This window comes from Pan paniscus, chromosome 13 (assembly GCF_029289425.2).
Source record: "Pan paniscus chromosome 13, NHGRI_mPanPan1-v2.0_pri, whole genome shotgun sequence".
Lineage (NCBI taxonomy): Eukaryota > Metazoa > Chordata > Mammalia > Primates > Hominidae > Pan > Pan paniscus.
Window position 1 is genome coordinate 21,232,135 of NC_073262.2, and position 25,779 is coordinate 21,257,913.

Consider the following 25,779-nt stretch of genomic DNA (forward strand, 5'->3'; position numbering starts at 1 on the left):
AACCTTGTCGAGAGGGAAGGGATCCGGACCCAATCTGGCGCCCTGGTCTCTTCCCACCTGCAACCACGGCTGCCACTTGGCCTCGGTTGTAAAATGGACAAGGATTCGAGGTGCTCCTCAGGTTAAGAGAGGTCACCCTGGCCTGGCTGCCCTCCGTGGCCGGGCTAAGAGGAGGTCCCGGAGTTCTGCTCACTTCAGCCGTGTGCCGGGCACTGCACATCAGGAAGTGTGGGAGCCGGCTGGCGACCTCCCGCCCGGGGCCAGGGGAGGAGGGTGGTTGGACGCTGCCACCGCTGCCGGGGCTGTGCAGGGCTGGGCGGGGAGCGAGGACCCGGCGGCTCCTGATTGCGGCCCCGGGGGAGGTGGCCGAGCCGGATAAGCTGCGGCGGGCTGGAGGGCGGCCACCTCCCCTGCAGGTCCGGCCCTCCCGGGCGGGTGGGGCGCGGGAGAGGAGGAGCCTCGGGCCGAGCCACCGCCTTCGCCGCGGACCTTCAGCCGCCGCGGTTGCTCCGAGCGGCGGGCCGCAGAGGTGAGTGAACCCTCCCCCGGTCTCCGCGGGGCTGCGTGCTGCGCCCGGTCCCCGAGACGCCCGCCCGGTTGCACCCTGCGCCATCGCTGCGCGGACCTCGGGTGCCGCCACACGTCTAGAGGCGACTTCTGTCCCCTGGGACCGAGCCACGTGCGCCCGGCGGCAGAGAAACCGGGTTCCGGGGCCCCCACCCCGTGTGCCTTCCTTCCCTAGGCGTGGAAGCCGCTTGCGCCGCGCGGGTTAGGCAGGGCCGGCGGCGACAGTGGCGGGGAGCAGGCTCTGGAGCCCCGGGTGCAGATGTGGGCGCCCCTCCGGCTGACCCCGGCTGAGTCCACAGGTCCCGTGTGCCCCACGGCTGGGGCTCTGGCCAGCGGTCCCAAAGGAGGGCTGGTAGCTGTGGGCGGGATCTTCCAGGCTCTTCCTCGCCAGACCTCCCAGTCCCTTCGCAGCCGAACAGGGCAGGGGCAGGGGCAGGTGCAGGGGCTGGGCAGAGGCGCCCGACCTTGGTCCCCAGGAGGAGGCTGGCCTCACCAGTGCCCGCCTCTGCCCGCGGAGCCCTTGCCTGGCAAAGTTCCCCCTCCTGCCCGGCAAAGCTCCCCCTCCTGCCCACTTCCCCGAAATTTGGGGACAGGCTGCCCGGAGAGGTGTGGTTGGAACTTTGGTCACTCTGAGTAAATGAAAGGGAGGGTGTGCCCAGATAATATGCGGTTTGGGGACCAGAAAGCCGGATCCGTGGGGAGAAGCAGGAGGGTCCCGCTGAAGCCCTGGCGGAGGGCACGGAGAGGCCTCCCAAATATCCAGGGCCACCTCAGAGATGGGCTCCAGAAGTGGGGATTCTGGAAATGCCCCCGGGGAGGTATTTCTGTCCATCAGAGTGCAGCCATAATATAATTAACAGCAGATATTCCCATTTATGTGTGCCAGGCATCTTGCTAAGGGCTTTGTGCACAATATCCCAGTTAATCCTCACAACAGGAAGGCACCATTATCTCTTGTTAAAAATGGGGAAACAGCCTCAGAGAGTCCACATATTTTGCAAGGATACACAGCTAGGAAGTTGCAGAAGCAGAATTTGAACCCAGAGTTATCTGACTTGGAGCCCAGGGGAACCTACCACTGGGGCGAAACAGGCTGTGTCCTCAAGAGGATTCTGGCAGCCCCAAGAATACAGTGCTGAGAGCCAGAAGGTCCACAAAACCAAAGGGTCTCACCTGGGTGTGTCCTCTCAGTCACCTGCAAGGCTTGTTAAAAATATAGATCCCCAAGTCCCATCCGAAGCTGACTAAATCAGCTAGGAGCACCTGGAGGGCCCAGACTGTGTCTTACTCATCTCTGTCCCTGGTGGCCTGCAGAGGGGCTGGCAAGGAGCAGGTGCTTAGTCAATGTCTAATGGGTAAGTGGGCGGGGTGGGGTAGATGGTGTCACTAGTGTCCTGAAGGGGGCTTAAATGGAGCAGGTGACCTCAGCCAGGCAATCCGGCAGCAGGTATGGAACTGACACAGTCTGATGCTGGCCTCAGAGCCAGCAGGGAGCTCAGGCTGGGCAACTTGTCCACCTGGGGGTTGAACAGCCTGCCCCAGGTTTGCTGAGGACCAGGCCAGGTCAAGCTGGAATCACACATGTTCCCTCTCCAGCCTAGAGATGTCAAACAGGTAGATTCCTCTCCCATTCATATCTCCTATCCTTGGCCCACAGCCCTTCCCTTCTTGGACTTATCAGAGACCAGGGTGCTGGGCAGGGCTTCAGGTGGTTAAAAAGTGAAAGTTCTTGAGTGAAGTCCAAAGGCGCACACCTGAGAGCTGGGTGGGCAAAAGGTCACTGGCTGAGTGCTGGGGATAGTCTGGCTTTGGAGTCAGATGGACGAGTCCAAATCTCAGCTCCTTACCCCGTAACATGAAGCCCTCAGATCTCTGAACCTCTGTTCATTTGCAAAACCTTGCCAAGGGCTTCAAACAGGATATCCTCATAAAACAAGTATGCCTATTTGGGGTACTAAGTGTGTGAAGTGCTGAGTTTTAGGAGTGCAGTAAATATCGGATCCCTCCTTCTTCACCTCAGGTTTGCGAGTTAACCAGTGAGGGGCCTTCCAGGCCTAGTGCTCTTGTAGACCGAACCACTAGCTTTCCTAGAGAAGGTAACTGAGGCCTAGAGAGTGGCCTCCAGGTTCCGTGCTCTGTGGCAGAGCTGGCCTTGGCTCCAAGTCCCAGGGTTCCCAGCTCAGTCTCAGCTGATGCCTCCCAGCCTGGCGGTCTACTCTGCCTGCTACATTCCCTGTCCAGCTGCAAATGAACAACTGAGAGGGCTGGGTTGAGATTCAGGCAGGCTGGAGCAGGGGAAGGAAGCAGGTCATTTGGGGAGTCGGGCTCTCTGGTCTTCCAGCTGAGGCTGGATCCACTCTTTCCTGTCCACCCACGGTGCGTAGCGGCCAGGTCTTCCTGAGCTGAGCAGGTTGAGCACTATGAAACTGCTTTCTAGCATCTAGACCAGGGAGTTGCCTCTTGATTTAAAATGAGGATGTTTACCAGTTTAAGTAGTTATTAAAACCTAAGGCCAAGTTGGTGACTTTCCTCCCTCTAGGAGTTGGAAGGGTGTGTGCTTTTTTCCGCTCCTACCCCACCCCTGCCAAACCATCCCAATTTGAGAGGCTGTGGAGATTACAGAACTTGGAGAGGAGAGGGGCAGGGATCGGGGTTGGAGACTAGATGGTCTTCAAACATTGGGCTACAGAAGTCCCTCTTCCTCCCATCTGTCTCCTGCAGCTGGGTCCACCCACCTGTCCAACACAGCCTCCCACGGGTCCCGGGCCTCTGTGTGCTCCAACTGTCACATCCTTGGCATGCCACACACCACCACTATCCTGCCTGAAATGCCAGTCCTCATCACTGACATTCAGCCTCCCATGTGCCAGCATCCGGGCCAAACACTTTATCTACAGGAGCTCATTTGTACCTGGAGACTCTTAGGAGGTCGATAATGTTATTCTCCCAACCATGTGACTTTCCAACTTCATATGGACCCCAACCTCTTTTTTTCCACCTCTAATCTGAGACTCCTGCCACTGCCACATTCTCCTGTCCAAATTCTGCCTCATCGGTTATTCATTCAACAAACACTTACTGAGCACTAACTTTGAGCCAGGCACTCTAAGACCAGCTGAGTCCCACTTCTGGCAGGATGAGTGTTGTTGTCATTAACCACCCCACAAACACCCGTGCCCTCTGCGTACTTGCGAATCTGAGTGAGGAGACACGGTAGCAGTAAGTCTCAGGACCTATAGCTCATGTGAGTGAGCGAGGATGCAAAACCAGAGACACCCCCTCCCCTCACCCACTGAGCTGGAGGGATCAACCACTGTGCCTGCCATCAGGGCTGATGGGCGACTGCTTGTGGATCAGAAACTCTTGCGTTGTCACTTCAACCCAGGGGCAGAGTGTGTTCCTCTTCAGGTGTGGCCTGGTCTCGTGACCCCTGCACTGAATGGGCCAGGCGTTCATTGCTCCAGCACCGTAAGAACACTGACACTGGAGAATTGTTCGATACTCAACTCTTCCCAGTCAGTCTGTCTTCTGCATGCCCACAGTTACCGGGCAGCGTGGGCAACAAGTGAGCACTGATTGTTCCGCAATCAGGCTGTGACTTACTCCATCTCTGCCTTCTGCTTAAGAGAGCCAGGTGGGAGTTCAGCAAAGATCACATGTTTAAGCCTTGTTATTAAACACGTAAAAAAATACTGCCCCAAGATTATAAAGCCAACTTTGGTACATGTAAAGAGATTTGGGGTTGGTGAATGGGCCCACTAAGCTTTATTTTGTGGTGTCAGCTGTCTTGGTTCATGTGTAGACAGCAGGGCTCCCAAAGCCAGCATGCTGGGGTCTGTGAGGGAACAAGCTTCCCATTTCTTTTATTTATTTATTTATTTATTTATTTATTTATTTATTTATTTATTTTTTGGAGACAGAATCTCGCTCTGTCACCTAGGTTGGAGTGCAGTGGTGCCATCTTGGCTCACTGCAACCTCTGCCTCCCGATTTCAAGCAATTCTCCTGCTTCAGCCTCCTGAGCAGCTGGGATTACAGGTGTGCTCCACCACACCCAGCTAATTTTTGTATTATTAGTAGAGATGGGGTTTTGCCATGTTGGCCAGGCTGGTTTTGAACTCCTGACCTCAGGCGATCCACCTGCCTCGGCCTCCCAAAGTGCTGGGATTACAGGTGTGAGTCACCACACCCGGCTGCTTCTCATTTCTATAAGCATCCGACTGGTGGGGTGGCCAGTAGGCTGTGGGGAGTGGTGCGTGATTTTCCTGGTGGGCTTGAGAGGGTAACAGTATACCCCCAGTCAGGGCAAGTGTCTCTCTGAAGGTGAACTCTGGGTGCACAGCTAGAGGATACAGTGGCTGTGAGCTGGGCCCTCCAGGTGAGGTCTGGCCTGCCCATTGCCACAGTGGGCTTGCTGGCATCCAGGGGGGCTTTCTGGGTGACTGCCCAGGCCTGCACATGAGTCAGTAGCACGCTGAATGCAGTGGAGTTTGAGGGGACCCACCACTGTCCATCATATCGCCCCAACCTGGGTGTAAGGCCAGAGCAGCTGTGGGAAGTGACACCAGGCCCTCTGGAGATGACCCTCTGGCCCTTGGAGATGTCTCTGGACTGGCCAGAAAGAAGGTGGTGTCTGGAACTGGAAGGGAAAGAAGCAAGACAGTGCTGGGCCCAGCAGCCAGAAATCAGGGTGATGGGTGGGTGGAGGGGCAGGCATCTGGGAAAGCCCTGCCCTCCTGGTGTTCCCAGATCTGAAGGCTGGAGGTTGGAAACCTTGTGTCACCTGTGCTGGTGTGAGTTCCATTGGGGCTGCCGCTTACCCTCCCATGACCTTTAACATCTGGTGTGGCTCTGTGGGGGGGTGCTGAGAGGAGGGGAAGTCCCAAGCCTGAGGGAGCTCAGGGTAGAGCCAAGGTCTCAGTGAGAACCCCAGGGGGCAGCTGTCACAGCTGACCTGGAGCCCTCCAGGAACGCGTACTCTCCAGCTCCTGCACTCTCAAAAGCAACAGAAAGGTTTGCTTTCCTCAGGTGCGGTTTCCTCACAGTGCAGCTTCTCCAAAGAGATCTGGAGACCCCCCAGCAGCTTTGACAGGAAAATAGAGTCCTATCCACCTCACACCAACACACTGAACTAGAGACTCTGGGCCTGGGGCTGCCCAGAAACCCACCCACTTAAACTGCCCGGGCGATTCTGGTGTTCACAAATATTTGAAAGCACTGCCTGACACCTGCTGGCTCAACAGGTGTCCACCTAGGCTGGAGTACAGTGGTGCCATCTCGGCTCACTGCAACCTCTGCCTCCCAATTTCAAGCAATTCTCCTGCCTCAGCCTCCGGAGCAGCTGGGATTACAGGTGTGCTCCACCACACCCAGCTAATTTTTGTATTATTAGTTCACCTAAGCAGAGAGCGATGTGAGGGGCTGTGAGGATGTGCAGGGGTGGAGGGCACTTAGGTCCCTCCCTCAGCTGACCATAGAGCACCCAGAGTGGCAGAGGGGCCATGTGCAGTGAGTTGCCGCAGCAGAGCAAGGAGAGGTGCACACAAGAGCAGTCCTAAGGAAGACATGTGTTTAGGGGTTTCATATTCACTGTTTAATCATCAGGACAGAGAGGGAAAGCAACCTACCCAACGTCACACAGCTAGCACGTAGCTGGACCGGAATTCACACACAGCTCTGTCCAGCTAGGTCCCCCAACTAACACAGCTGCCTCTCTGAATTCAAAGCCGGGAGAGATTGTCAGGGGTGGGCATTGGGGGAAGATGGCAGGTGCCTTAAGTGCCCAAGGCCTTGGGCTGGATCTTCAAGGAAGGGGGATTGGGATGGGCCAGGAGGTTGTCAGATTTGAGATGGAAAGAATGCCATTGGCTGTGGTGGGGGTGGAGTGGGCAGGGACTGGAAGAAGGGGTAGTGGAAGTCAGTCCCTGCCTACCGGCCTGTGTTAGACTCCACGGAGATTCAGGAATCTAGCCCTGCCGACAGGAGCTTTCACTCCAGTAGGAGAGAGGAGACCCAGGGGGCCACAGCAGTCAGAGAACAATGAGGCCTTGGCTTGGTGTTTGGTGATGATAGGGGAAACCTGCCCAGAACCTGTTTATCAGATGCTAGGGGATCTGATATAAAGATGCCCTGAGATAAAGATGCCCGGGATACTTAGATGTGCCCTATTCCAAGATCACTAGGTTCCAAACAAGTTGAAAACAATAGAATACACTTATCCCTAAGAATGGGCTTGCACATAATTCACTTCAACAATGCAAAAGCTTCCAAACCTCCAGCCTCCTTTGGGCTGCCGGTGTGGCCTCCAAGGTCCACTGAAAAGCCATCCCCAGCCAGCAGAAACATGCCTGTGTCTTCTTCAGCCCCCGTCCATGCTTTGCCCTGGAGACAAGTGCTGTCACCTGTTTGTGGGTCTGTCTGTCTGTCTGTCTGTCTTTCTCCCCACTGTGAGCACTGACAAGCAAGTAAAGATGACAATGAAGCCTTTGTGGGCACCAAATGCTGAGAGCATTATCACTAAGCCAGTGGCAGCCATGGTGACTGCAATAAATTTCCCCCACAGAAATTGATAAATTGCCACTTTCTGCAGCCATTATGTTTGCCTTTGTATCCCGAAGAGTAAACGCCTCTCTCCCTTTCTCTCTCTCGCTCACGTGTGTGTGCGCGCGTTAGATGACATTTATTCATTTTATGCATCCTGGGTTCTACTGGTCGTCCCACCTCAGTTCCTGTAGCAAAGAGACTTGAGTCTGAGCCACTAATTATCACCCGTGAGGTTTCCTCCCAGAGCAGGAAGCAGCAGGCCAGAGCTGCGCTCTCTCAGTGCACTCTCCAACCAAGCATCAGTCACCACTCCCGGTCCAGTCCCTGTGGCCAAGAGCTGGCGTGCAGGCTGGGGGAGGCAGCTGGCTGTGCAAGCCGCTGGCAGGCCCCTCGCCTCCTGAGAAACCAAGAGTCAAAACCAAAGCCAGGCTGTCCTGGTTGGAGACTGAGCCAGAAAGGGTGGCTCACCTCACGGTGAGGCTGTCGAGTGACCTGAGAGCCTCAGACCCTCACGTCAGCCGGATGTCGCACCAGCCTGCTGTTGGTAAGTCTGGCTAGGACGCACATCCAAGGGGGCATGGGTCGTGTGCAAACCCCTCCCACCAGCTCCCTCACCACCTGACCCCTGCCCTGCTGGAGGGTGCCCCTTGAATCTCCAGGAGGTCCGAGGAACTCGACACCTCCCAGAGATCTGTACTGCCTTGGAACAGGCTGCAAAAAGTGCAGTATAAAATGGGAAATATGTATCAGCTGCACGTTTTCATGGCCCCCTTTGGAGGAAAGGGAGTCCAGGTTATTAAGTCAGGAGGCTTTTAAATTTCAGGGGTTCAAGGATTTATCACACACAGTTGCATATGTGTGTGTGTGTGTGTGTGTGTGTGTTTAAGGATGTTAATGTTTATGATGCATTTCTGTGGAATGCAGGCCCATTGGGAATTGTAAATTTTTCTTATTGGTAACCATTTCTGCATTGGTTTAGCACGGAACTGCTGCTGCAAATAATTGAACCAGATTTTTCTAGAATGATTTGAAAATCTAGCTGTTTGTAAAAAGCTCTCTAAATTATTCATTCACTTTTATTTTGCAAAGTGGTGTGATGATAAACTCTTTTCCATCAGACGAAACTTGCGCGCATGTGTATTTCTGTGGGGATTGGCTCGAGTGTGCTTGAGTTTTCTGTATTCTCTTTTGTAGGAACTTCTCAGCCTTCCTTTTAAAAATATAATAATTTTTTAATGATGTCTAAATAATGATTCCAGGCAGTATTACAAGAAATATAACAGTAAAATGTTTGTAAGAGTCCATCAGAAAGGGAAAATGCCCACAGAGGAAAATAGAAATGTACCAATTAGATGTGGGTGGCTATAAGCGAGCTTTTAAACTATGATTTGAGACTGGCATCCTCTGGCCTCTCTGCCCTCAGGTCAGCTGTGGGAGGCTAGGGGTGGGATAGCAAAAGGGACCTGGGATCAGGTGTGGCTTCCTGGACCCCAGGCCCAGTAAGAATGAAGCCTAGGGGTTCTAGGATAGGGGGCAGCCCTGGATTTGCAGAAACAGCCTGAGAATTAGGGGCTGGAAAGTATGAGTTGGAGCAGCTCAGTGAGGAGACAGAAAACTGAAGCAGAAGAAAGCAGAAGACACCAGAGTCTGGTGCTGACTGGGTGACTGGCTGTTACTCACATCCTGAGCAATGAGCCGCAGACCCTCCCCACCCCAGAGGCAGCTTGAATGCAGGGACTGGATGGGCCCAGGGCACAGCGGATCCGGGGCAGGCAAGAGCCAACTCGGGGCCCAGAGGAGGACCTTTAACCTGACTGGGCCTCAGTTTTCTCTTCTGCAAAGTAGAAGGAATTATAGCCTCCTGCAGGTCAAACCCTGTGCCCACATCCGCAGGCACGATCCCCGACTTCACCTCGCTGGCACTTCTCTGCATTTGACTCCTGGTTATTGCAGCTGTGCCCATGCTAGGCATTTGTTAGGTGCTGGGATGTGCCTGCCCCGCTCCTCTCTGTTGGGGAAGACGGAATTCATGCTGTAGGGGAGGCCCGGAGTTTCTACATGGGGCAGTCACAGGGTGGGGGACTTCCCTGAAAACTTCTTATTTGCATAAAATGTGCCCTGCTTTTGACTTATATTGTAAATTTCAGATCCATAAAATGGGAAAGACTTTGCAGAAGCTGTTATTCACTTTACCTGACTGGGAGATGTAGATTGTTCATATCCAAGGGTGTTAGTTTTAATACTAACATTAGCATGTGGGGAGGGGTGATCGAGATGGTGGGGAGCAGGGCCCCCCACCACCTACCTCTGGGACCTCTAAGGGAAAGTACACACCACCGTATGCTAGTTGCATCCTGTTACCTGTGCTGCAGAGCCAAGGGGCCAGAGGCAGGGAAATTCATTCTGCCTTGTAAGGGCACTGGGCCTTCCTGTTGAATTTTGCTACTTGCGGGGAAGGCACTTCCCAGGCAAAAAGATTAAGCCTATAACCTAAGCAGAAAGCAAGCAAGAGCTCTGGGTGGGAAGTGGCCAGAGACATAGATCAGGCAGACCCAGGTTTGGAAGGGCCAAGGAGACAGCACATCTGCCAATGGCAGCAGCTGGGCCTCACCTGCCCTGACACCCCCACCTAATGGGGACTGGGCAGACCCCTCCAAATGGTTGCCATGCCCTGGCCCAGGAGCCTCCAAAAACCCTGAAGCCATTGACTCAGCATCCCTGAAGCCTCCTTCCATGAGTACCCCCATACCAGGCTGCACCTCAATGCACCTTAGATCTGGTGTTTGATTTTCACTTTGACCAGATCTGCAGCAGTCTCTTTGTTAATATTTATTTCCAGTGTTTACATTCATCTTTGCATAAGTCCTCAGTGTTACTAAGTTTATCAAATAGCGAAATGCTTGGCCAGGTCTAACAATGTCACCAAGCTGCAGAAGGGATTAGAAACTCATAGTATTATTATTTCATCACCACTGAGTACAAGAGAGCCCCAGCTAGGTTCTGGGAAGAACAGCTATGACTCACAAATACTCCCCTCCCAACTCACAAATACTCCCCTTAGAATCTAGTCCTTAAATCATTCAAACCACAAAAATGTATTGAGCACTTACTGCGTGCGAGGCCCCGGTAGGTGTTAGAGGCACAGAAATGAGTTTTTTATTGGCCCCCATCCAAGGAGGTGACAGACAAGAGAACCAGTGTGTGCAGCCAACGTTAATGTGACAAAAAGTGCAGAGTTAGTCCCAGAGCGTGAACTCCTCCCTGTCCTAGGCCCAGGTGGAGGCCAGGAGCTGCTCCCCGGGCTGCCTGGACCAGACTTTTGAGCTCTTGGGACCCTGGCGAACATCAAAGCTGTTGCAAAAGTCACAGCTCTTGCAAAAGTTGGAGCTGGCCCATGGCAGGTGGTTGGGAAGTGGCTGCATGACTCTTCCCATGCAGAGCGGTTAGAGGGTGGAGGCCGATTTCCAGTATCCCTGGGAATCCAAAGAAAGAGGCCACTGAGGGACAGGGGAGGGCACCTCAGAGGCTTCCAGAAAAAGGCAGTGCGGCAGCTGGGCAAACCAGGATAAGGCATGCATCCCTAAGCCCAAAAATCAGGTGATGTGAGGCAGGCCGAGCTCCATGGCAGACATGCTGAGCTGCCTCTGTGTGTCTTGGCTAACTCTGCCCTTTCCTTAACCCCATGGCTCGCCCTGCCCAGGAGCAGGGATGAGGCCCATCCCTGATTCAGCAAATCCTGTGCCATAACAAGGGGAGGGGTGGGGGCAGCCACAGCCCACAAGACCCACCAGTCCCAGGGTTTGTGCAGCTCCAGGTCTCCCTGGAAAGCAAGGAACCACCCAGCTCCAGACGCTGAAGCTGCGGATTCAGCTGCCACTGCCTGATGGCCTCCAACCTGGCTGGATTAACCGGCCCATAGGGAGCTGGCTGCCCCCACAAGCCAGCTCCCCGGCCTCCCTGGGCAAACTAAAGCCCTCCTCCCTGGCTCCATAGCGCCCGGTCATCCCCTCATTCCAGCACTTTGCTTCTTCCTGCATTGTGTAGCTGGCCTTTCTCCTAAGAGCCTTAAGAGGGCAGGTCATCTTTGGCCACCTGCATGGCCACCGGCGCCTTGCTTCATGCTGGGTACACAGCAGGTACTCTGGGAATAACGAATAAGAGAATTTCTCAGAGGAGGTTTGGCAGGATGGACCATTGCATAGAACTGCACAGGCTGTGCACTGCACACCTCCAGAGGGCACTCTCCACAGGGATTACTATGTAAATGGCACCTCCTAAAGTTGTGCAGCATAGGGACCCTAGGGCTTGAGCATGCCCCACCCCCCTCCGCTGCTTCAAGCCCCTGGCCTTGGTGCTGACTGTTGGGCTTTCCTCTTCCCCTTCCCAACCAGCACTGACCATCATCCTTCCCATACGCTGGCGATGGGTAGTAATGAACTGTCCCAGTGAGCAGTTCTCCCAGACTGGGCTGTCAAAGCATGCTAGTGAGAGATTCCTGGATGGCAGGCAGGCCATCTGGATTCTTGCTCAGCCAGGAAACTCTGTCCTCTGGGAATATCCTCCCAGTCAGGGTGTTAGAGGGCTCCTGGATCCCCAAGATCTTCACGGTCCCCTAGAACTGCTCCTCTCCCCAGCCTGCAGTGGGCCTAATGACCCACATGTAGCCAGGGAGTGGTCCCCATGGGGTTTGTTTTATTGACTCAGCTAACAATGCCACAATGACTCTGATTGCCTTCTTCTCACCTGAGAGACCCAGCTCTGGGCAGCCAAGGGGTATGTAGGGACAGAGCATATACCTGTGACCCTCAAGACCTAGAGGAGCTCAGAGACAGCATGGATACTCGAAGCCCCCGTGAGCAGGGAGGACTTTCTGGACCAAGTGGGCTGGGAGCTGGGCCAACTGTAAAGACCCAGAGAAAAAAAAGTCAAAACTGAGTTTCTCTTGCATGCAAGTGAGTGGTTAGTTCATTGACCCCGTCCACAGCCCTTTCCTTAGCAGCTACTGCAGTGGTTTTCAAAGTGTGGTCCCCACACCAGCAGCACCAGCAATTCTGGATGTGGAGCCCAGCAATATGTTTTCATCAGTCCTCCAGGTGACCCTGATGCAGCTCAAGTTTGACCTGATGTGTCCTAAGTGCTGGGGTTTGCAAAAGGGAGTTTTACTTAGTTCTCACCTTGAGGAGCTTGCAGTGGGGGAGAAGATAGACAGGAAAGAAAACAGTACTGTCCAGTGAGACGTATTGCTCTGGAGGGCCATGGAGGCAGAGGAGCAGTTGGTATAGGCTTGATCCTTGCAAGGGTAAGTGGCCTGGAGACCCCAGTGGCATGACTGTCCCTGGCAGGGAACCAGATGTTGGGACCAGCATCCCCTAGAGGGCTCAAGGAGCCCAGTGCTGACCCCAGTGCCCCAGTGCCCAGCCACCAGGGCTGTGGCCCTGAGCAGCAGGCCCTCCTACTCTTCCCTCCACCCCAGATCTTCTGCTCTGCTCTTCCCCCTTCTTCTTCCCACTCCCAAGTCCCAAATAGTAGCAGGTCTTTTCCTCCAATTGTCTTGGGGAGAAATGGGCATGTACCTCCTGGCCATTATCTTAGAGCACATTTTTAGAAGATTTTAAAGTAAATTTTTCCATTAGGCAGAGAACACTGTGTATTGATTTGGGTGCATCTATTTCTGCTTTACCCAGACAAAAAGATTTACAAAATATCCTAGAGAGGAATAAAATTAAAAATGAGTAAATTTAACAGGCCCAGAGCGTAGCACTTTGTTTGTCTCATATAATCCTTGCTACACTTCATTAAGGTGAGGAACATCAGCCCATAGTGCAGATGAGGAAATGGGGCTCAGGAAGGTGAAGTGACTTGGCCGGGCCGCCAGCTAGCAAGTGGTCTGGTGGGATATGAAAATCCATCCCTCTGCTGGGCCCTTGCTGGCTGACCTTGCAGTTTACTAAGGTGACTGATCCTGAATAAACCCAGAGTGTTCTAACGTTTTGCTGAGCCCGTGTCCTGTTGGCTGCATTGTGGGGAGTGGCCTGGCCTGGCTAGGGAAGCTCTCAGTGACCAATTGTGGCTTCAGCTGTGTTATTTAGAGAAACCCAGGGGCTGAAATGATCCTCTGCCTGGTTAGGGAAGGGATGACTTTAGGAGGAAGAGGGACTAATGCCCCACTTAGCAGATCTGCAGCTGTGTGCATGTTTCCACCTGCACATCCTTCTATAAACCCTCAGCCATGTGGGTGAGCAGCAGATGGTGCCTCCCCCACTCCCCCTGGAACACATCTGCCCTGTTCACTGATCTGGGAGCTGGTGGGGTGGACCTCAGACCCCAGCACTTGGCACACACACATCATCCCCTGGGCCCTGGAATGGCTTGCATGGATGGCAGAGAAGTAGCTGTGTGAGCAAAGGCCAAGAGGACAGTTTAGCCCAAGGCACCATTTTTACAACAACAACAGGTAATGGTACTGATTATATAAGCCTCACTTGTCCAGAGGTCACGGGGCTTAGGAACCTCAATTATGTGGAAAACAAATAGGACATAACTTCAGAAGGTTGCAGAGCCACTGTGCTAGTGTGGTCTTTGTGTTGCTATAAAGGAATACCTGAAGCTGGGGAATTTGTAAAGAAAAAAGGTTTTTTTCAAAAGGAAGACAAACATTTGAATGCTCTGGATTTATTCAGGATCAGTCACCTTAGTAACCTGCAAGGTCAGCCAGCAAGGGCCCAGCAGAGGGGTGGATTCATATCCCACCTGACCACTTGCTAGCTGGTGGCCTGGGCAAGTCACTTCACCTTCCTGAGCCCCATTTCCTCATGTGCACCATGTGTGCAGAGATCACCTGGGGAGAGAGGAAGTAAGAGAGAGAGAGAGGGTAGGGAGGTGGCAGGCTCTTTTTAACAAGCTGCTCTCGAGGAAACTAATACAATGAGAACTAACAGGGAACTTACTTGCTCCTCTGCCCTCCCCCCAGCCAGGGAGGGAATCCACCCCCATGACCCAAACACCTCTTATTAGGTGCACCTCCAGTATTGGAGATCAGATTTCAACACGAGGTTTTTGGGGGACAAACCTCCAAACCACAGCAGCCACCAACATTGGTGTTACAAAATCCATCCAGTGACATAGGCTCATGGAGCGTGCTTAAGCTGTCATCCAAAACATGTTTACTCTTGGTTTACACACACTAGTAGCGGTCTGCCATACCTCAATTTCCTTTTTTATTTTAAGTAACAACTTTTTAAATAACTTTATTGAGCTACACCTCACATCACCACGCAATTCACCCATTCAAATGGTGAGTTGCATGGTGTACCCGTGAGGAGTCACTCCCCATTTTCTCCAAATCCCCCATTCTGGCCACCACTAATCTACTTTCTGTCTCTATTGATTTGTTTATTCTAGACATTTATATAAGTGTAATTATGTAATGTCTGGCCTTTTGTAATTGGCTTCTTTCACTTAATGCTTTCAAGGTTCACCCCTGTTGGATGCATACTTAGTTTCTCTTTATGGCTGAATATTAGTCCACCGGATGGATAGGCCACATTTTGTTTAACCATTCCTCAGTTGATGGACGTTTGAATTGTTTCCACTTTTTAGGTATTATGAATAATGGGTGAAAATGTTTTTGTGTGGATATACATTCTTCTTTCTCTTGGATATATTGCTAGTAGTAGAGTTGCTGGGTCATATAGAAACTCTGTTTAACGTTTTGAAGAATTCCCAGGCTGTTCTCCACGGTGCCTGCACCATTTTACAATCCCAGCAGCAGTGTAGGAGGGTTCTGATTTCTCCACATCCTCCCTGTCTTTTAAAAAAATATATCATTGTAGCCATCCCAGTGGGTGTGAAGTGGTATCTCATTGTGGTTTTCATTTGCATTTCCCTGAGGGCTAATGATGCTGAACATCTTTTCATGTGCATTTGTATATCTTTTTTGGAGAAGTGTCTTTTCCAGTCTTTTGCCCACTTTATGTAGGTTGTTTGTCTTTTTAATACCGAGGTGTAAGAGTTCTTCAGATATTTAGAAACAGGTCCCCTTATCAGTTATATGATTTGCTGAACTTTTCTCCATTCTGAGTTGGCTTTGCACTTTCTCGATGCTGTGCTCTTTCAATTTCGTCAGCAGCGAATTAGCAGGACCTGGGGGGCTTTAAGAGGTGAGCAGGCAGACAGACAGCGCCCACAAAGTCCTGAGGATGAGAGAAGAGGCAGAGCTTACACAAAGGCTCTGTGAAAACTGAAGATCAACCCCAGGCAGGTTGGGGTGATCCCTGGGGTGCTGGATGAGGATCTGATTTTGTACTGCGTTTTGGAAGGATTTCTGCCCCCAGAGGCTACATAGGCTCCAGTGGTGTGCGCAGTCAGGCAGAGAGATGCACAGAACCTCTACAGTGTGCCAGGCATGGTGTGGGGTTCTGGGTGCATGTGGAACAACACACAGCAATCTCGCCCTCCCAAAGCTCAGGGAAGTGGGGGCGGGGGGTGGACAATGAGCACATGAGAAAAAGACCACAGGGGAAGAACTCCCAGAAACATCCCAGCCACAGAGCAATGCCCCAGGTGTATATGGCCCTTGGCTACCTCATGCCCTTGAGGGAAAATCGGTATTTTCATTTTACACTTGATGAAACAGGTTAGAGAAAGGACTGGCGTGTCCAGTACCTCCCAGTGAGAAGATACTCAGAGTAGACCCCAGATCCAGGTCCTTCCTCTTTCCCTCTCTACACGTTTTCAGTCTAGAAAAGAGTTCTGTGCAAGAATTTTTTTGTTTTTGTTTGTTTGAGACGGAGTCTCACTCCGTCGCCCAGGCTGGAGCGCAGTGGCGCGATCTCGGCTCACTGCAACCTCCGCCTCCCAGGTTCAAGCGATTCTCCTGCTTCAGCCTCCGGAGTAGCTGGGATTACAGGCACGTGCCAACACACCCAGGTAATTTTTGTATTTTTAGTAGAGATGGGGTATCACCATGTTGGCCAGGCTGTGTGCAAGAATTTATGTTTTCACTTGTGGCTTGCTGAGCCTTGGTGCTGGCTGTGGGCACATACTCGTTCACCCAGGGACATGCACTGTTGATGGGTCCTTGCACTCTGGGCTATCTTGGGCCCCCTTTGCTCAATGCAGGCCCCTCTTTCTGAAGTGCTTTTCTTGGGCTCACTCTCAATTCGTCAAAGTTCAGCTCAGGCCCACCTCCTGCAGGAATCCTCCCAGTCCCCGCTGTCCGAAGTCAGTGCCCTTGTCAGGAGACCTTGAACACTTTAGTCCACTGCCTGGCCCTCCCATGGGGCAAAGGTCTCCAGGGTGTGTGTGCACTTCCTCGGGGCTTCTTAAGGCTCATTCCCTGGGAGCAGGGAGGACATACAGAGCCTCCCTTGCACCTACATTTGTTTACATATTACTTATACCACATACAACGTTATAGGGCACTGCTGCATAAGTGTACATTTTAAAAGTATTTTACTTATAAAGAAATAGAGCAGTAATAGGAACATGTGCCCCCAAATGTAATTTTACTGACCAGATAAAAAAATTTTTTTTTAATTGAAATTAAGTAGCTGGACGTGATAGCATGCGCCTGTAGTCCCAGCTACTCAGACTCGGAAGTCTGAGACAAGAGAATTGCTTGAACCTGGGAGGCAGAGGTTGCAGTGAGTCGAGATCACGCCACTGCACTCCAGGCTGGCGACAGAGCGAGACTCCGTCTCAATAAATAAATAAATAATAAATAAACAAAAATTAAAAAAATATTGAAGATAACTGTAGGCTGCTTGAGGACAAGAACTGGGTTATTTTCTCTCTCCTTGCTCAGTCAGTCCCCACATGGGAGGCGTGCGAGGCACCCCGTTCTTGGCCTGCAGGCCGCCCCCACTCCATCTGGCTGCAGGGTGCCACAGCCAGCCTCTGATTGCCAGTGGCCCCAGCACCTCAATCCATACCGACCTCACAGCAAACCCTCCGTGGCCACAGCCTGCCCTGGCCACTCATGTCTGAAAGGTGATCGGTGTCCATGAAGAAGAGGCCATGGGGCTGTGGATGTCATGTGGCCAACTGTTAGTGGCCTGCGCAAGAGCAGACAGGAGCTGGCAGGCAGGCCCATGGGCCAGGCGTGGCTCCCAGCCATAAACACAGGCTGTAGCCCTGACGGGAAGAAGGAGGGGACAGACAAGCCTGGGCAGAGACCCAGAGGGGACCAGGACACCCGATCCTCCATGGCAGTTCTGTCCACAGCTTGGGAGGAGAGGCAGGCAGGTCTGCATGCAGGAGACAGGCCTCGGCCCACAGAGCTGCAATCTGATCCCGTCTGCTCCCTCTCCAGTTCTATAAATAGAACCCCCAGGGAGCCAGGGCCCAGACAGGGTTAGTCACACCCTCACCTCAGGCCGCAGGGACAGGCCTCTGGATCTTCCAAGACATGTACCACCTGTCCTGCCCCCAACCCCTGCCAGCCTTCAGCAGGAGGGTTCATGCTGAGCATCAGGAGGGGGCAGAAGAATTGAACGTGGCCACTGTCCATGAAGAAGTTAGAGAAGAGTACACACAACACACATGCACACAAGAATAGGACACGTGCACACACACACACACACGCATACAAGATTAGGAAACACAAGTGCACACACAACCAGTCAGAAATGAGCTTTGAGCTTTTACACATATTAACTCATTTCATCCTCAAACAGTCTTTAGAGAGGTATAATTAGTGTTCCCGTTTTAAAGGTGAGGGAACTAAGGCACAGAGGAGCTGTGTAACTCACCCAAAGGCACCCAGCTACTGGCATGTGAGGCCATGATTTCTCCCCAGCAGCCCCACCCACAGCCCGTGCCTTTAACCACCTGCCTGACCCCTCCCAGCCAAGTGGCTCTGTCCCTACATCAGAAAGGTCAAGAAGAGGCCGCCTAGGGAGCAGTACAAGGCAGCATTACAACCTGGCATTTTCCTGTTGCAGACTGCATTTTGGTGGCAAGAGAAGCTTTGGAGGTGCTTAACGTTTAGTTTGCATTTATCCTACCGCTGAAAAGCAGGGACCCTTAGGACCATAAGTCTAGGACTTTTTATAGCACCCTAGACTGCTGGGGATGAAAGGGGCTTGGAGCTGAGCTGGTGCAGCAGCTCCTGTTAGAGAAGCCACCCAGAGAGGCCCAGGGACCTCCTATGTCCCAGCGCCAGTTAGCGGCAGAGGTGGGACCAGCTCCCCTCGGCTGCAGCGGCCTCCATGTCAGCTCCCTGGAAGGGAGCAGATGCCAAGTCAGGTTCTGAGCAACACCCTCAAGGCCCAGCCCCGGCAATCCCTTCCCACCTGTGATTAGGTTTGGGGTTCAACAAAAATAGGACTCAAAATCTGGATCTTCTCGCCTTGCTTCACTTTGGGCTGGTTCAGTTTTGTTTCGAGGTAAATCATTCGAGGTTTTTCAGGGATCATCAGATGCATGTCTGCATGAAGCTGTCCTGGCTTCCCCTTCAGCTGCCCCCTGGGCAAAAGCCTGGGCCATACCTGTGCCATTCCTGAGCTCTGTCTCTAGCTGCCCTATGTCCAGTCATTGGCGATGGGTCTTATTCAAGCCCCTTTTCCCCCAACCCACACTAGATTGTAAGCACTCAGGGTGGGACCGCTTCTCACTCATCCTTATATGCTTAGGAGTGTTCAGCACAAAGTCACTCAGGAGATGGGAGGGAGCGGGAAGAGAGAGGGCAGAGACAGAGGAGAGGCTTCTGTCCAGAGGGTTCCTACTTAGGATCATGCAAATCATCAGCAAATGTTGGAAAGATGGTCTGGGGGCCTCAGGCTGGCTACTCTTCCTCCCCATCAGGGCAAAACTCCCCGGGGCTTGTGTCTCCCTGTGCTTGGGGACAGGTCTGGGTGTATCTGTCCCAGCCTTGACTGACCACAAGGGGAGCCTTGGCCCTCCCGACCACAGGAGAAGAGGGATTTGAATTCACCTCGGCCCAAATTGCAGATGCTGGCCTGCGAGCCCTGAGGCCATCTGCAAGGCTCCTGGGCTGACATAACTGTCACTCAGCTCTTCATCCTCCTTCCCCGGGGCTGAAGGGGTGCCTGCAGGGTCTTCTGCCCTCCCTCCACCTGGGCCCTGCTGCTGGCATGGAGCTTCATTTCTGTTGGCAGCCAGTGTTTGCTTAGTGATTACTGAATGCCGTTTGCTGGGTGCTTATGATGTGCTCAGCACTGTTCTAAGTGCTTCACACAATTGACTTATTTACTGTTACAACCTGCCCATAAGGGAAGTGCTGCAATGGTCTCCCTTTTATAGCTGAGAAAACTGAGGCACAGATAGGTCCATGGTCACACAGTTAACATAAGGCAGAGTCAGGACCAGAATCCAGGCGGACTGGCTCCAGAGCCCGGCTCCTGGACCGAGCAGCCTTGAGTAGGGACCTGGTGCAGACCCGCCTGCCGTGGACTCACTATAGGATGGGTCAGGAGGCCCGTTGTCACCTACAAAATGTAGCCCACCACCCAGGAAACGCTCCCAGAACCAGGCAGAAAATACTGTCTCCTATTCGCAGGGTGGCTGTGCCCGGCGTGAGTGTCTTGGCGGGTGCCTACATGTCTGTGCAGGTGTGCCACCCCCATCTGTGGACTCGGAAAGCATGATCCCCACAAAAGCAACCCCTCAGCGTCTCAGCTCAGCCAATCCCTGTTATCCTGTGACAGGCAGGGCCATGTTTCAAAACCATGTTAAAGATGAGCAAGAGGCTAAGGAAGTTTCCCATGCTGGCAGAGGCAGGACAGGAACACATGTCCCCTGACTCTTGACATTGAGAATGCACCCCCTTCCACCCACCTGGCCTCTCATCCCAGCCAGTGTGGTCCCAGCTCTGCAGCTCTCTGGGACATCTCTGGAAAGCTCATTGTTCTCTGTCTGGGCAGTAAGACGGAGTGAAGCTCTGACTGCCGAGGCAGACAGACCTGCCTCCTGCTCTTCCTCCCCTCAATTATTTGTGCTGCCTGAAACAAGTTCCTGAGCCTCCCTGAGCCTCAGTTCCCTCCTCTGTAAAGTGGGAATGATAACTGAATCTACTTCCTGGGGTTCTTGTGAGGACCGGAGGCCCATCACCCGAGGAAAGGCCTGACAGCAGCAATGGGTGTATGGTAGGCATCCATTAATAGGAACTGCTGCTGCTGCTGCTGCTGCTGCCTTATAAAAGGAAAAATCACAGTTTCAGAAACCTCTTAAGATTGCATTATTTGTCATCTGAGAGCAGAGATTGTGATCTCCATTGACAAAGATGGAAGCTGGGGCCCAGGGAGGCACATAGACTTGTCTGAAGACACACAGCTGCTTCATAGCGGAGCCGGGCCCAGCCTCCTGGTTCCCCTGCCCCATCTTTATGTCAGTCCCTGGATCCACTCCCTCACCTGGTCAGGTGTCCAGAGGTTCCAGGAGAGTGTTGTGGAAAAGTAGGAAGAGGCAGACGCCCATGGAGGGTGTTGAAAGCCACCCCAGCTGCTCTGCTGCTTCAGGGCAGGGGTTCTTAAGCCCTGTGGAACTGTAGGCTAGTGAAGCTTGTGGACTTCTGCTCAGAATAATGTTCTTACATGCACCAAACAAAATAGCTTAGGGTTACAAATGAAATATATTATATGGAAACACAGTGAAAATATTTTTTAAAAAAGACTACAGTAGCATTATGCATGCTTCTTTATTAGCACATTAAATGACAAGCTCTAGTGGCAGATATAATGTCTCCCATAATTTTATTTTTACTTTATTTTATTTTTTTATTATTATTATTATTATTATTATTATTATTTTGAGATAGTCTTGCTCTGTCACCCAAACTGGAGTTCAGTGGTGCGATCACTTCAGTCTTCAACTCCTGGGCTCAAGCGATCCTCCTGCCTCAATGTCCTGAGTAGCTGGGACGACAGGCGTGTGCCACTGTGCCTGGCTAATTTTTCTTTTATTTTTTTAGAGATGGGACCTCCCTATGTGGCCCAGGCTGGTCTTGAACTCCTGACCTCAAGCGATTCTCCTGCCTTGACCTCCTAAAGTGCAAAGATTACAGGTGTGAGCCACTGCACCTGGCTAGCATAGTTTTAAATTCGTGCTCAATTTAAATGGTATTAGGATAAATTATTTACAGGTAAATTCATGATATGATCTTGGTCAGTATTAATGAAAAATTATGTTGCCTACCTTCATACTTAAAGGAAATAGCAAATTTTAGTTAGAAGTTGGTGACAATTAATATATAATAATTTTTCCATCTAAGTTTACTGTAGACCGATGGCCCGAGTTCAGGGTTTCCTCCACATCCACTCATATCTTGGGCTCAGCAAAGAAGATCACAGGGCACCCACTCTATCTTAGGGGCCCATTCACTTGTCTCTCAGTCCTGCCCTCAGAGATCAGGGTTTGGTGTTCATTCATTCATTCATTCAGCAAACGCTGAGCACTGCCTCCGTGCCAGGCTATGATACACAGTGAGGACCAAGGTCAGACGAGATGAGGCCCTGCCCTCAAGCTGTTCACCATGCTTCAGGGAGAGCATAAGAAGAACTGCTCCAAGATGCAAAATGTAGACAAGCATAGGGACATGCTCACCCTTCCTGGTCATCAAGCACCCAGCGATGGTGAGGTTGGGGTTAGATGGTCCCTCCTGGCTAGTGACACTGTCCATTGCCTAATCCTTTTGAAAAGAAGTATGGCACTGCATCACATTGGTCATGGAAATTCCAGAGTCCCCTTTCCCAGCACTCTCACTCTGCCAGTTTTTCCCGAGGAAATAATTCAGCAGGAGGGACAAAGGGTGGAGGGCAGAAGTCCTCCCTGCTCTTCCTGAGTCTGTGCTCTCCCCAGGGAAGGGGCTGTGTTGTGCTCAGCTTGTTCCCCTGGTGCTGACACGTGGTAGCACTCGGTGAACACCTGCTGGGTGAATGTCTGACTGCCGTGTAGTTACGATGTATAAGAGGAGGGAGGTGGCAGAAGGGGCAGTCCAGGAGCCCTCCACTGACCAGGTTCCTGACTTCTCTTGCAGCCACCAAAATGCCAGAAGAGATGGACAAGCCACTGATCAGCCTCCACCTGGTGGACAGCGATAGTAGCCTTGCCAAGGTCCCCGATGAGGCCCCCAAAGTGGGCATCCTGGGTAGCGGGGACTTTGCCCGCTCCCTGGCCACACGCCTGGTGGGCTCTGGCTTCAAAGTGGTGGTGGGGAGCCGCAACCCCAAACGCACAGCCGGGCTGTTCCCCTCAGCGGCCCAAGTGACTTTCCAGGAGGAGGCAGTGAGCTCCCCGGAGGTCATCTTTGTGGCTGTGTTCCGGGAGCACTACTCTTCACTGTGCAGTCTCAGTGACCAGCTGGCGGGCAAGATCCTGGTGGATGTCAGCAACCCTACAGAGCAAGAGCACCTTCAGCATCGTGAGTCCAATGCTGAGTACCTGGCCTCCCTCTTCCCCACTTGCACAGTGGTCAAGGCCTTCAATGTCATCTCTGCCTGGACCCTGCAGGCTGGCCCAAGGGATGGTAACAGGCAGGTAGGTTCTGGGGGAATAATATCCATAACAATAAATATAAATGGCTAATTTTCATCGAGTGCTGCCAGCATGCTTTTTTTGATATGTTATCATAACTAATCCTGCATCACTGCAAAATTCCATTTTACAGAACAGGAAATTGAGGCTCAAAGATATTAGTGATCTTACTGAAAATTCCATAGCTGGTAAGTTGGGATTTGAACCCAGTTCCTATGGATCTGAAACCCATGTTCTTTCTGCTATGGTAACAGGGTTTCCTAGAGGGCAAGGAGGAAAAGGTTGATGGCTTTTTGCTATTTGGAGCCAAGAAGGAGAGAGACTTGGCTTTTAGAATTGGACTCAGAAGGAGGAAAGTAACACACTTATGTACCGGGCCCTGAGGAAGGCAGGCATGTCTCAAATTTTATCGTATTTATTCTAAGGGCTTCCAAGAACTGATTTCTCAGAAAAGTCAACAGCAGGTTTTTCTGGGGCTAGATAATGGCTCCACGGAACAGCTAGAGCTGCATACATTTCTTGCCACGAGGAGCTCTTACCAAGACAAGGTGGTTTTTAATGCCACCTTGGTTTTTAATGCATTTTCTTGGCGAAAGAATGCCAGACTCCATGTGTGAGAACTTCCACCAGTGAGTCGAGCCCAGGTGCCAGGCTCTGTAGGACAGTTTAAAGGTGCCCAGCCATACCTGACTACAGCACCTTAAATGCAGGCTGCATCATGGGACTCCCAGGTATGGACCAGGAGGAACAGTGGAGAGTGTTGGATGCAGGGCCTGGAGGGAACGGAGCAAGCAAGCTGGCTGGAGAAGACTTGGAGGAGGGCTTTGACCTGGGCCCACCTCATGCTGTCAGGCTCAGGGAGCAGGGAGTGCATTCCAGTCTGAGGGAACAATCTGAAAAGGCACAGAGATAAGAAACAATGCTCCTAGACCTCAGTTTTCTCACCTGAAAAATGAAGACTATAGTACCTACCTGAGGGCTCATGGCAAGGCTGAGAGATCATATATGTAAAGCTCAGCATAGAGTAGGTGTTCAGTCTGTGTTTGGAGACTAAACTGACCAACGCAGTGTCAACAAGGCCCACGGGGTGCTTTGGGATCTGAGGACTGCAATGTGCCTGCAGGGGGACCTCGTGGGTCAGAGCAGCGGGCTTCAAGGCGGAGAGGGCAGGCTGGAGCTGGCTTGTAGAAGGCCTTATGTGCTGGCTGAGGGCTCTACTGAGCCGAGGGACATCATCAAGGGGGACGATTCTGAACTGAGGGATGGAGCTGCAGCCACAGCTGCCCATTCTGCACCATACGCAAAACTCTTTTGCTGAGCGGCTCCCAGGGCAGGCCACAGCCTTGGAGACAGCCATGTTGGGGGCCCATGGAGACTACCTGGATGAGCATTTTGCTTGTGGTTGCTGATGTCCACGAGCTGGGCAAGATGCTTACTGTTTGCAGCTTCCCTCTTTGAATAGTTGGCCTGGCGTGGCAGCTGGGCCAGAGGCTGGGAGGCCTGGGCAGCAGAGAAAAGACCCCTAGCCTGGGAGCTAGAACCCCATTGGCTCCCACCTGTACCATTGACTGGCAGCTCACTTGAACAAGTCCCTGCCCCTCTGGCCCTCGGTTTCCTCAGCTGCTCAGTGAGGCCCTGCCCAATCCTGTGGCCCGTGACACTGTCTGACTGCCCCACTTTTCTCCCGCAGGTGCCCATCTGCGGTGACCAGCCAGAAGCCAGGCGTGCTGTCTCGGAGATGGCGCTCGCCATGGGCTTCATGCCCGTGGACATGGGATCCCTGGCGTCAGCCCGGGAGGTGGAGGCTATGCCCCTGCGCCTCCTCCCGGCCTGGAAGGTGCCCACCCTGCTGGCCCTGGGGCTCTTCGTCTGCTTCTATGCCTACAACTTCGTCCGGGACGTTCTGCAGCCCTATGTGCAGGAAAGCCAGAACAAGTTCTTCAAGCTGCCCGTGTCCGTGGTCAACACCACACTGCCGTGCGTGGCCTACGTGCTGCTGTCACTCGTGTACTTGCCCGGCGTGCTGGCGGCTGCCCTGCAGCTGCGGCGTGGCACCAAGTACCAGCGCTTCCCCGACTGGCTGGACCACTGGCTACAGCACCGCAAGCAGATCGGGCTGCTCAGCTTCTTCTGCGCCGCCCTGCACGCCCTCTACAGCTTCTGCTTGCCGCTGCGCCGCGCCCACCGCTACGACCTGGTCAACCTGGCAGTCAAGCAGGTACCCACCCCATGCCCTTCCTCCCTCTGGCAACTCAGCACATGCTTGTCCAGCACCCCTCCCCCACCAACCAGGTGCAGCCGATACCCACGGGTGCAGCCTTACCAGGTGCCAACTGCAGATTCTGTTCCAATGGGGCAGCACCCACATCCTCCTGCCCAAGATTTTGAGTATCAGTGAACAAAGCAGATGAAAATTCCTGCCCCCATGGGTACAGCCCAGTTGGGGCAGACTTAAACAAAATACAGCAGTGAGTCATAGTGGGCGTTGAGAGGATCAGGAGTGCTAAGGCGCAAAGGAAAGCAAGCGTGGGCGGTGGGGGTGCAGGTTTGAAGATGGTCCGGGAGGACTTGCAGAGTGAGTGCTATGTGAGCAGAGCTGGAAGGAGGGGAGAGGGGCCGGTGGCCTGCTGGGGTGATGTTGCAGGCCACGGGGCATAGTCCTTGGGCAGAAGTGTGCCTGGTACGTTGGAGGAGCAGCCAGGAGGCCCATGTGGCTAAAGCTGAACAAGGAGGGGGTGGCAGGCGAGGCCTGAGAGGAAGAGCTTCAGCCTTAGGCTCTGAGTGAAATAGGGAGCTGGTGAAGGTTTGAATTTAGGTGTTGATCGGCCTGACATTTTAAGTGGTTCTCTCTGGTTTTTGGCTGAGAACAGACTGTAGGAGGTCAAAGGCAGCTAGCTGCTGGGGCCAGCGAGGAGGCCGTGCATATGCCCAGATTTGAGGCAGTGGAGGCTGGAGGCAGTGGGAGCAGTGGAGGAGCAAGGAGATCCTGAAGGCACATGTGAAGCTGGAGTGCATGGAATTGCTGCTGGAATGGGCCCAGGGTTTTGTGGGTGATCAGGGATGACTCTGGGGTTTGGGTCTGAGCACCTGAAAGAGAGAGTTGCCATCAGCTGAGATGGAGAAGGCTGCAGGAGTGAGCATTCCAGGTTTGGGTTTGTTGTTGTTGTTGTTGTTGTT

General features: G+C 52.8%; 1 protein-coding gene across 1 annotated transcript in view; it reads left to right on the plus strand.

Moving 5' to 3' along the window:
- The first annotated feature begins 281 nt into the window (after positions 1–281).
- Positions 282–25,779, plus strand: part of STEAP3 (STEAP3 metalloreductase) — a 42,088-nt gene continuing 16,590 nt past the window's right edge. The window contains exons 1-3 of the mRNA XM_034953936.4: positions 282–529; positions 22,106–22,605; positions 24,293–24,820. Coding sequence (XP_034809827.1) covers positions 22,114–22,605; positions 24,293–24,820 — 1,020 coding nt within the window. The 5' untranslated portion in view covers positions 282–529; positions 22,106–22,113. The remainder of the gene's footprint in view (positions 530–22,105; positions 22,606–24,292; positions 24,821–25,779) is intronic.